Source organism: Apaloderma vittatum, unplaced genomic scaffold (genome assembly GCF_000703405.1).
Source record: "Apaloderma vittatum isolate BGI_N311 unplaced genomic scaffold, ASM70340v1 scaffold35718, whole genome shotgun sequence".
Lineage (NCBI taxonomy): Eukaryota > Metazoa > Chordata > Aves > Trogoniformes > Trogonidae > Apaloderma > Apaloderma vittatum.
The window spans coordinates 1-11765 of NW_009733016.1; the positions used below are offsets into that span (position 1 = coordinate 1).

At 51.2% G+C, this 11765-nt stretch overlaps 1 protein-coding gene across 1 annotated transcript; it reads left to right on the forward strand.

Moving 5' to 3' along the window:
- Positions 1-1908: 1908 nt before the first annotated feature.
- FAM69B (family with sequence similarity 69, member B) lies at positions 1909-5901 on the forward strand (the record flags this gene model as incomplete). Its single annotated transcript, XM_009875721.1, has 4 exons — positions 1909-2042; positions 3587-3694; positions 3868-4044; positions 4666-5901. Coding segments are annotated over 4 exons (1232 nt in total), but the record flags the coding sequence as incomplete, so codon positions are not given.
- Positions 5902-11765: the final 5864 nt, after the last annotated feature.

Below are 11765 nucleotides of genomic sequence, written 5' to 3' on the forward strand. Positions count from 1 at the left end.
CAGTGGTGACTGAGGATGTTGGCCTGGGTGTTTTCTCTGCAGGCTTGGGATGAGAAACCCTCACTTTGGTGTGAGTTCTGGACCAGAGAGGTTATCCCACTGAAGGGGAGAAGGGGGACACAGGGGAGCGTATCTGGTAGGAAGAGGATGCTGGCAGGAGATGGGTGCAGAGCTGGGGCAAAGCCCTGGGCACCCTGTGAGGTGGGTGGGAGCTGAAGGGTAGCCCTTGTGTCAGAATTATCTTCACGGGATGGGAGGGGGTGACAGCCACGCCAAGCAGCCCCTGGCAGCGTGCCAGCCCTGGCATGGTCCCCACCACCAGGACCTGCCTTGAAACAACCCCCTCGCATTCCTGGGGAACAGCAGGGATGGAGCAGGATTTTGTGATGCTGCATCCATTTTGCCTTTGAAATCAACTCCGGCCCAAAGTCACTTCCAGGTCCCACAGAGTCGCCCTAAAACCAACCACAGCAACTCACACACGTGAAGGGAAACACCCTTCGGTGTCAGCTGCCAGTCAAGGTGGTGGGCAGGGAGGGAAGCGGCCAGGGAAGCCCCCACGCCTTGAGACTGAGGCCCTGGAGGAAACGTTAGCACTGGGTATGAATCCAAAATACTACCAAAGCCCAGTGGAACCTCTTGTAGCAATACACGCCCCATCTGCATGTTGCTCTCCACCCTTTAGGTGACACTGAAGCCCATTGCTCCCCACGCCATGTTAAGGTTGCAGTCCTGACCCCTCTTCTGCCCTGGGATTGTGATGGATTCTAGGTCTCAATATGCAAAAAAAAAAGACATTTTGGCCATTTTGGGGCTTTGCTGCACCAAGACGTGTCCCTAGCAGAAGTCCATGGGAAGTGCCCCTTTGCTGAGGGCAGGGGGTCTGATGGGTCACTTACCCACCGCCGGGCAGTTTTCGGAGGGCTGATCTCACAGGTCGCAGTGGTTTGTGTCTGCCTTCAGGGACTCGAGCTGGTTTGTGGCTCACAGGAACACCCACCCATCCTCTGTCTTTGCCAAGTCCTCACCGTGGTTGGGTTCTCTCTAACAGGTGTTAATTAACGGTGCCATGGCTTGACAGGCAAACCAGGCATGGCGGCCCACTTCACGCATTGGCTTTTCCAATTAACATACAAAATATCATGATCTCGAGGCAGACCTGCCCCCTCGCCTGCCGATTCCTATGAAGGTCGGCTGATGCAGTCCCAGGAGAAAGGACGGATTTGGAGGTAGCTGCTGGCCAGTTCCCTTGGCCTGGCGCAAAGCAGGAATTAGCTACAGAAGCCAGAGGGAACGGGGTGTTTGATGCGAGGATTAATTCCCTGCCCTTAGCAATTGCCGGGGATCTGCGCTGTGTTACACGGGTCAGGTAAACAACCTGTATTGCAGGGAGGACAGATGGCAGCAGCAATGCTGTTGCAGGGTCAGAGGGAAAGAAATGAAGCCAGAAAAACAGAATCACGCTGAGAGCCTCTGAGTTGTTTGCACAGTCTTATCGCATGTGCTTCCAGGTTTGTTACTTGCCCGCTTCTACACCGGAGCTGGTGGCAGCAGCTTTGCAAGGAGGGGTCTGCCAAGAGAAGGGTCTCCCCAGGCAAGAGCAGAGCCTCTCATGGCCCTGGCAGTGAACCCCGGGGTTGGCAGGAGGGCGGGCATACAGCCCCTGGACATGGGGATGCACGGCATCCAGCTCCTTGCAGCCCAGTGCTGTAATCTCTCTGCTTTTGGGGAATTTTAAGTGACCTACTTGCAGCAGGAGTTGCATAATGGCCTGGTGAATATATATTAAAAATGCTGAAGGTTTCACCAATGCTCAAGGATGGGTTGTGTAGAAGAAGTTGTCCTTGTCCAGCCACCAATGACCCACGCAGAGCCCTGGCTTTCACCAGCGTTTTCTTTTCCTTCCAGAGTCGTCTCCCGGGCATCAAGGTGAAATACCTGCTGGTGGTGTGGCTGGGCATCTTCGTGGGCAGCTGGGTGGCATACATGCACTACTCGTCCTACTCGGAGCTCTGCCGTGGCCACGTCTGCCGGATGATAAGGTGGCCACGTCTGCCGGATGATAATTGTGAGTGGTGGCCCCTGCGGCCGCGCTGGTCCTGGTTTGGGGTGCTGGGGTGAGTGGGGCTGTGGGAGCCCTGTTTTCAGCCCTCCCCAGCTCTGCGTGGTGCCTTGCAGCCAGGCAGGCAGTGCTGGGGCAGCATCTTGCACAAGAGCTGGGCTGAGGAGCCCTCCTGGCAGCTCCAGCATCGCTGGGAGCTCAGAGAGGGAGAGGTGACCTTCTTCTGCCAGGGCGACAGCGAAACAATTTAATGAGATGCCAGAGGGAAGCAGGCCAGGCAGACGTGGGCAGATTAATGTCTGGGGAGATGAAGTTGCAATGTCAGAGCAGGATCTGCGGGCAGGGAGAGCATCGCGCCAGCTCCCCCCACCGAGCTCTGCAGAAAAAGGGGAGCGGGCAGTCCATGGGTACCTCCCTGGAACTGCTGACATGCCCTAAAGAAAGGTGCAGCCTGCACGAAGAGCAGACACCTCATGGGAGCTTGGCTTGGGCATTTTGCCCCTGCCTGGGGTTTGCAGTGGGGTGCAGCCTGCTCCCTACGGCGTCCCTGAGGCTGGCAGCCAAGCGAGACCCCCCTGGTACTGGGGAACAGGTTGCTTGCCCAGCCCAGGCGATGAGAGGGACGCCAGGCTCTGGCGGAAAACGCCTCGTTCATCAATCCTTCAGCAGAGAAGGGAGGCAGGAATTGCCATAACAACAGCGACGATCGTTTAATTTGATTTTCTGCATGACTCTGACCACGGGGTCTCAGGCACTAATTCCTGCTCTGAGCTCGGGGTTTAAGGCACTGTGCCCTGCCATGGGAGCGGGTCTGAGGGTTAATTCCCTTCCATGTCAGTGAGGGGAAAAAAAGAGCGAAAAGATGCAGTGAATTTGTGCGGCTTCTGTTTCCAGCCCTGAGGCTGTTGTGCCCCTGTAGAGAAGCCGCAGAGCTGCAGCCTCTCCTGCCCAGGGTTGCCTCCAGCTCCCGATCCAATCCTGTTTGTGGATCAGAGCCACCATTGGTCCCTGTCCCCAACACCGCCTGGACCAGGGCCAGCCCCTTTCACAGCAGGGGTGCTCTGCTGAGCAGCCTGAGCCTGTGCATCCTCATCCTCGCCCAGCTCCACGCTCCTCTCTCCTCCAGCCCTGGCAGCTCCACTCACCTACTGCACTTGCAGCAGGAGCACCCAGGAGCAAATCCCCTGTGGTGCCTCCATCAGCAGGGGGGTTGCTGCCAGCTGAGCCCCTCCAGGCTCACCAGGGATGCGATGGCATTGATGATGCCGTCACGTACACACGGTAAACTGAAAAACCAAAGTGCTGGCACCGGGTCTGCTGCAGGAACAGGGAGTGAGAAGTTTGGGTGTGGGAGGTGACGGGGCTGGCGGCAGCATGGGAGGCCAGGGGGGCTCGCACACCCCCAGCTCGTGTGATTGGGGTGCCCCAGGTCATAAGCTGTGGGATTGAGCCTGGATCTGTTGAACTTTGGGTGGATGGAGAGTTGCCCCCACTGAGCTCTACTCTCTGCCTTCTCCTTCCCAGTGTGACCAGTACAAGAAAGGAATCATTTCTGGCTCCACATGCAAAGACCTGTGTGAGGAGCGCAGCCTCCTCTTCCAGCACTGCCTCTCCTCCTCTCCCACCCAGCAGGTAGGTCTCTGCCCCACCAGGGAAACCTCTGGGGCAGGGAATGGGGGCAAGCATCAAACCTGGCACAGATGTTTCTCCCCCAATCCCTGCTACCTGTCCCAAATTGAACCAGAAACTGGTTCTCTCCGCTTGTTTTCCTGTGGTCTCTGCCACATCCCCTCTCTTTGCTGCAGGTTTACAGTGGGCTCTGGAGAGAGAGGGAGGTGATCATCAAATGCGGCATCGAAGAAGCCTTGAAGGCAGACAGCCACCCAGACTCCGTGCCCAGGAGGGACGTGGTCCTCTTTGACAAACCCACACGAGGAACATCGATGGATGAGTTCAAAGAAATGCTCCTCAACTTCCTGAAGGTCAGTGCAGAGGGTCCCTTTGGGAGCCTGTGGGCCCAGGATGCCACCTGTGAGTTGGAAAGACTAATCCTGTCATTCTTTGCCCTTAAATGAGAGCCAGTCCTGCGCACGCTGCCCCGTCAGCCGCTGAGTGCCAGGCAGGGCTCCTTACCACGTACTGCAGAGCAAGTGCTGGGTTACCTGAGAAAAATCTCCATTCTCGGAGAACGGAATTCTCAGAGAACAGAAATCTCCCTTCTCAAAGAAGGGAATTCCGATTTGCAAGATTTTAGTAGCAGCACCCCTGGAGCTGTGCTGGGCAGGGCTCACTCACAAGCCCACAGGCAGCCCTGGCAGTGCTGGCACCGCTGCAGCACCTACCCCTGTGCAGTGGTGGGACGGTGGCACTGCCCAGCCTTTGCTCTCTAAAGCTTGCTCCCATCTGGGTCTAGAGCAGCCCCAAGGCTGGTAAAATTCCAGCGGAGCTGAGTCCATCCAACCCTACATGACGATATGGCACCCAATTTGCTGTTTCCTCCTCTGCCAAGCTCAGCTCTTTGCTTTCCCAGTTCAGTTTTGTGATATGAAGGCCAAACACAGAGATCTGCAAAGGTCTGATGCCGCTTCTCGCTCTGTTCGCAGTCCAACCTGGGGGATCAGCCTTCTCTTGCTGCCTTGGTGAGCCGGATCATCGCCATGGCAGATGTGAACCGGGACGGGAAGGTCTCTTTAGCGGAGGCCAAGTCCATCTGGGCGCTACTTCAGCTCAACGAGTTTCTCCTCATGCTCTCCTTGCACGAGAAAGAGCACACTTCCAAGCTGCTGGGGCACTGCGGGGACCTCTACGTCACCGAGAAGATCCCCCACACTTCCCTCTATGGAGTGGACGTCCCCCCCTTCCTCCAGTCGCTGCTGCCTTCAGTCGTCCACCAAATCATCCACCAGTGGTTTGCACCAGCGTGGCCCCGGCGGGCAAAGATCACCATCGGCCTTCTGGAGTTCGTGGAGGAGATATTCCACGGGACCTACGGGAACTTCTACATCTGCGAGACCGGCTTTAAGAACGTGGGCTACAACGACAAATACGACTTCAAAATGGTCAACCTGAGGAAGGTGGCGACGGAGATGACAATCAGAGGTTTCCTCAAGGGACGTCACTGTGAGCAGAACGTGGACTGCACCTACGGGAAGGACTGTATGGCCACGTGCGACAAGCTCATGAAGCAGTGCAAAAGCGAGATGGTGCAGCCCAACCTGGCGAAGGTCTGTGGGTTGCTGCAGGACTACTTGCTGTACGGAGCGCCGCTGGAGCTGAAGGAAGATCTGCAGAAACAGCTCCGAACGTGCATGACCCTCAGCGGCCTGGCCAGCCAGATGGAAGTGCACCACTCCCTCGTGCTGAACAACCTCAAGACCTTGCTCTGGAAGAAGATTTCGAACACCAAATATTCCTAACCGGGGAAGCACGGCCCTGGAGTTTAGAATCTGCAATCTTGGAGGAAAGCCCAAGGCTTGAAGGCCTGTTTCTCCATCCTCTCCCCCACAGGAAAAAAACCCACACCCTGCACAGGGAGTCCCACGTAGCTGCAGCCCTTTCTCCTTCATGGCCAACCATCATGACTTCCACCGCCCCGCAGGAACATCGATACCGTCGGGCAAGAGGACGCTGCGGAGCTGGGACGCCGGGAGCTGGGCTCAACAGCCTCGGGGAGGGAAGACGACACTGGGAAAGCGATAAGGAAGCGGAGCCCAGCTGGACGCATCTAACTGTTTCTTGATTAACAGGAAGGCGGTGCGGAGAGATGAGAATGAATCATTCATGCTGTACTTGTCACGTCTTCTTTTGATGAACGTCTCTGATGTAAATAAATAGCTTTTACGTGAATCACACCGGTACATCAGTAGCAAAACGGCAGCCTTTTAAGTACCAGCTTGCTTGTGATCTAAAAAGGAGAAAAAAAGGTAGATTTCCCTATTCAAGGGTCTCTCCTTAAGCGTCTGTCAGCTGCCATCAGATCCAGCTGTAACTTAGGAAGCAGCTAAGCTGTCTTTTCCACAGCGGAGAATCCTGGCAATTCTTTCATTCCTTTTTGAAGTGCCTGACCCCAGCCCGCAACACTGGGGCTTGTGCGAGGCTCCCGCCTGGCTGCTCCTGCCCACAGCCTGAATTTGGCAGCAGAGGCCATTCCCTCTCGTGGGTCGGCTTTGGAAGCATCCAAGGCCGAGAATAGCTTAAAGGAAAAGGGCTAAACATGAACAATTCCGACTGGTTAACACATGTGCTGTTACTTCCCACAGTACTCAGAGCAGGGATAAGCCAGCCTCTTGGTTTAATTCACCTAAAACTTAGCTGGGCTTGCACTGCAGAGGTTAAAGATTAATACCAGAATAATCCAGTGCTTCTCTCATTATTAAAATGAATTTCCAGGCTAGCTTGCAGCAGGTTTCGACATTTGTTTGGCTGTGTAAATACTACCAGGTCTCTTAACGACAGTGTGTTCCCTTTAAATACTCAATTATAGCAACCTTTTAAAACTGCGGGTAGAGAGGAAGGGTTTACGTAAACTACCCTGAGCTTGCTCTGTTCCCAGCACAATCACATTCCCGCTGACGGACCGTATGCCGGTGCTTTTGCCAACAATTGCTTAGTGGAGCGTGTCTTTGAAGCACCATCACCAAGGAAAAAATACCTCTGACAGTACATATATCCTGCGAAGGCAATCGGTAGTGTCACGGCTGCGAATTTATGAGCCCCGTGGAGGAGAGATATCAGTATTTCCCTTCTATTAGTTCCATAGGATCATCATAACCTCTCACTGTTATTTATGGAGGAAATGTTTCAGTGTCAACAGCGCTCTAAATCCAGCACGGAGCCGACGTAGCTCGCTTCCCGCAGAGGAGTTGGCTTCACACCGTCATTCATCTGTGGTGAGGTTGAGCACACGGGAGGTTTCCGTGTCTGAAGGGTGGCCAGTGCCTCAGCCCCTCGGTGTCTCCCGTCATCAAGTAGGAAAACTGCAGAGGTGGCCAAGGTCCCACCTCCAGGCATGGAGCTGGTGGGTGCTGGTGTGGGTTTGCCCCCTCAGGAGGGTTGGGCGGAGGGAGGAAAAGAATCAGGAGGGTTTGGTGGAGGAAGAGGACCCGATCGGTACCAAGGCTCCACGCAGCCACCTCAGCTCTGTTGTCCTGCATCCCCATGGCAACCAGCTCCACTGACAAATTAAATTTTCCTCTGCTATTAGAAAAAGGAACCTAACAGCCATGCCAAATCCTCAGATTTTCAGGAAAGCCATTTTTCACCCCCATTTGAAATCCAGTAGATTTTGTGCAGAAAGCAGCGCTGCCTCCACACTTAATCCCCAGCTCCCTTCCCTCAAAACAGCATTAAAGCAGTAGGTAAGCACCCAGAAAAGTGGAGGAAAACACAGATGTTCCTTATCTTATGAGATCAGACCCTCTTTAAGCATTTCTGATGAAAGATGAAGTTCAAGGAGAAAGCCCCTGTGCTTTAAGAAACAGCTTTATTCAAACACACTTCTGCGTGTCACATCACCGTGTTACCGACCTGCACGCCCCAGTAACAGCAGGGAGCACCCCAGGAATCGCTCAGCCCACGAGCACCGAGTTTTGTTCATCATTAATAAAAAACACAAGTGTTTTCACCCGTGCTTACAGTTTACAAGCTGCGCTGCAACACAGGAGAAAAATGACTAAAGGCAAAGGTATTTTACACTTGTGCCTCATCCAGATTTCCCACGTTAGCTGGAAAGAGGGAACGGCAGAACAACGCTGAGACTTGATGTCACCAGCTGCTGCTGCTTTAGCGGCACAGATCTGTGCCGCAGGGGGATGGAGGTAAGCAGCAAGATTTCTACCTTCCATGGGTTAAAATAAGAAACCATCTCAGTTCTCATATCCACAAATAAAAGTCTTAAATCCAAGAATGGTTAAAATTTCATATTCCTTAGGGTGGTACAAACAGATAAGCATTGTCATTTCAGACTTCTTGTAAGTGGCATTTTTATTATTTTTTTAAATCCTTCTTAACCATGTTAACACACATTGAAACAACGGTGCTTTAAAAGGTTATGCAAACCGAAATGCCAGGAAGAAGGGCAGGATTACAACTCTTACAACTGTTCCAAGAGTTCAACAACAACAGAAAGGACACTTGGAGCAGAACAGCTGTTATTTTTTTTTTTTTAACTGACATTTGAGTTGCAGGAAACATTCGAAACCACAAGCAGCACCGCAGGTGCTTCAACCAGCTGTCGTGTCCTTGAACCCACGTATGAGAAAAGATGGAAATTTTAGGCATCTGCAAGTCTTCGAATGCGGGCACTGCCAACCATTTCTTCAGCTGTAGCCAGGTTTGCCAGAAACCCCAAAACCTAAGGCAGGACCTGCAAATGAAAAAGTGTCCAGGATGTAAACTTCAAACACAGCCAGCAGAGGTTAGCGATAAACTCTGATGCTAAGCAGCTAAATCAGCCCAAACCACCCAGCCTCCTGCCGTTTGCTCCAGTTCCATATGCAAGCTAAGGCACCGTGGGAAGGGAAACTCCTTTTGGTTTCAGAGGTGACATTTTCAGGTAATTGAAGAATCACATCAAGGTTTGTCTTGAGACTGTCCAAGGATTTTGTTCCCATCCCAGAAAAAATAAAAAAAGCTTCCTAAAACGGTTCAAAATTTTACAGAAGTCATTAGCTGGGCTCAGATGTCCCGATTCAAGGGGAAACTTCAGAAAGCAATTTAGTCCAGAAGCACAGAACTCGCCCTGGCTGTACTCCCAGCAGCCAGTGGAAGGCAAGTGCCTGCAAACAGGCGCACATCAGGACCTAAAGCAGCGCTGCAGGGCAGATTGCACTAATAAATCAGACTCATTTAGGAGAGGTTCTCTGCCCCTCGATCAGAAAGGTTTTAGAAAAAGAAGAATCTTCTGGCTAGGCACAGTGTGCTCTGCAGAGTCTAGGAAAAGGATAAATAAAGAGCATGATAGCTGGAGCCTGCTCTTGGTTGCTCCTTCACCTTTTGGCTCCCTAAAAATCAAAGGTGGGTTTGCCAATCTCCATGCAGAGGCAAGCTATTAATAGTGCCAAGAAAGAAAAGCTGGGCTCCTTCCAGTGTTCAAAGCCATAGCATAAACCAGTTCTAAATGATGAAGGGCTAAGTTAACACACAGAGAGACTTTTATTTCTCTCAGAATCACTTTAATACAAAATATTCATCTTTTCCAGAGGTGAGAGCCAGGCAACTCTTTCAGTAAAGCAAAATTCATAGCCTGGGATTGCTGCTCAGTCTTAGGAAGATGGTTAGCAGCAAACGCTATCAGGAAAATTTTAACAGCCATCCTATGCCTCACACGGGAAAGTTCTAAAGAAGCACTCACCATCCCCACAGGACTCTTGATGTGAGTCAAGTCTGATGAAAATACTCAAATATCCACTTCAGGGTTGTAAAAGTCAGGAAATTTAAATAGAAGAATCACATCTCAAAGCATGCTTCTTTGCAAAACCATATCCCCAACAACCTTATTAGCATTCTTTTCCAAAGCCACTGCTGGTAGGCAGTGACTTTTCCCAATTAAACGGCTCATTTTGCAGCCAGCAGCTACCGCTCGCTTAGTGGCACCTTTGGCCCTCATAATGCCCATTTAATGAGGGCATTTCCCACCATTTAGCACTGCCAGATTTTGTCTGCAAAGCGTCTCGGAGCTGCACAATCCCATCTCTGTGCAGCCAGAGCTGCTCTCACCACTTGTTTTAACAGCAGAGGCTCAGGGGCACAACACCCAGGGATGGGCAGCGGTGCAGAGCTATGGGGGTATTTGGTACCTCTCCTCGTGAGCAGCTCCCTGCCTCGGAGAAGTTCCTAGCTCACGGACACAGCAGACACCAAGAAAAAAGTCGCACTGTGCTCATTTCTGCTTCTTGTCTGACCGTGTTACCAGCCAGAACACAAGCTAGATCTCAGGAAAATGGGGCAAGGCGTTCCACTGCTGCACTCACTGCAAGTTAATTGAGAAGGACTTTAGAGAGACCTCAGGTTTCAGCCTAATTTTTTTGCTTGGATGACTGAAATATATCTTCTGTTTTTTTTCTTGCACAACTGTGACACAAATGTTTTTTTCAGTAGTATTTTGTGCCAGACTGCAGTGGTACCAGAGCCTGTTTGGTACAACAAAAGATGTGACATGCAAGAAACCTGAGTTACCTTTCAACAGTTAGTGTGTTAGTAAAACACGCTAGAAGTTTCAGTTCTAAAACACAGAACACGATAGCAAGAAAAACAGTTGTTCTGTCACATAAACAAAGGTATTCATTACAAGTACGACTGTCACGCTGAAGGACAGATTCCACACCCTGTTCCTGCACAGCTGTCCACCCTTCACAATTTAAAATTAACATTAAAGGAAACAATAAAAAATTCCCAACAGGAAAGGCAAGAAATAATTGTCAGGTTGCTCGTCATTCCCAAGTGCTCACAGGTTTCAGAACACTAGCAAAGACACAGCCTTTTGCTCTCTGCCACCCAATGACACAGATGTGGCACCACAGCCACACCTGCAACACGAGCTGGGGCAGGAGCTGATCGAGTCCCCCTGTGCTCACCTCTGGCCTGTGGGAAGCCCTCCTGGGTCTGCCAGTCGCACAGCTCCCTCTGAAAAAGGAGGAAAAATACACGGTCTTCATTTCATAAATTTAGATATGCTTCAAAGCCTCATTTGCATAGTTACTGTTTCACTGGCGACAAAAACTTGAAAGGCCCAGTAAGAAAGAGAAGTTAACGAAATAAATGCATAACAAAGGCGTGTTTTTACTTTCAGATAGGAATCCGGTCGGGGCTGCCAGCACGTGGCTCCCAGTGATGCCACCAACTTGCCACGTGGCTTCTGACACGTCACTTCAATTCATTCTCTACCGTTTTCAAGGCTAAATGGTCAGAAAGCCACACGCAGCCTTTCTGCTGCACATCCACCGCAGGTTAAAGAGAACACCTTTCTGCTCTAGTACATACAGACCCCACATTTATGGCAATTACAAAAAAAAACCGAAAAAAGAAAGGCTTACTTTCTCAAGCATCACATATTAACGAGCCTATTTATAAATACTGTCAGGCTATCAATCACACCCGAGTGCTCAGGGGTTTCCGAACAAACGAGCGTAGAACATAGCCTGTCTCTCTCTGCCACCTAATGACACAAAGGTGCCACAGCAGCCACCTTTGCAACGCCTGTGGCAGGCTGAAAACAGAAGAACACAAGCCCGAAAAAGGCGATAGTTACAGGTATTTATATGAACAAGACCATATCGCCTACTCAGAAAGTAGAATTACAAAGGTATTAGAGAGTTAACAAGATGGCTCAAGCGTACTTGGGCAGCCTTGAAGCACCACTTACCCTTGATTTCTCAAGGCAGCGCAATCTTTTCCATTTCACCCTTTGTCTCCTGCCAGGCTGAAGAAAGACAAAAGAAAAATGCAGTTAAAAACAGGCGTTTAGCTGGCTGCACAAAAACCTTTCCGAATTGCATCACTTAAACCAGATTAAAGCCTAAGGAAATCATTTGCTGCGTAGATTTGCTTTAGTTACTTAAATCTCTAAAAAAAAACATCTGCAAGGTGGCAGTCCTCCGTTTTCTCCTTCACTGTAAGCGCACCCCTTTGCTCTATTTACCTTAATCCTAGCACGTTCCTCCTCCTCCCGCACAGGGGGCTCTGCCGGTCCGCAGCCACGTCCTCA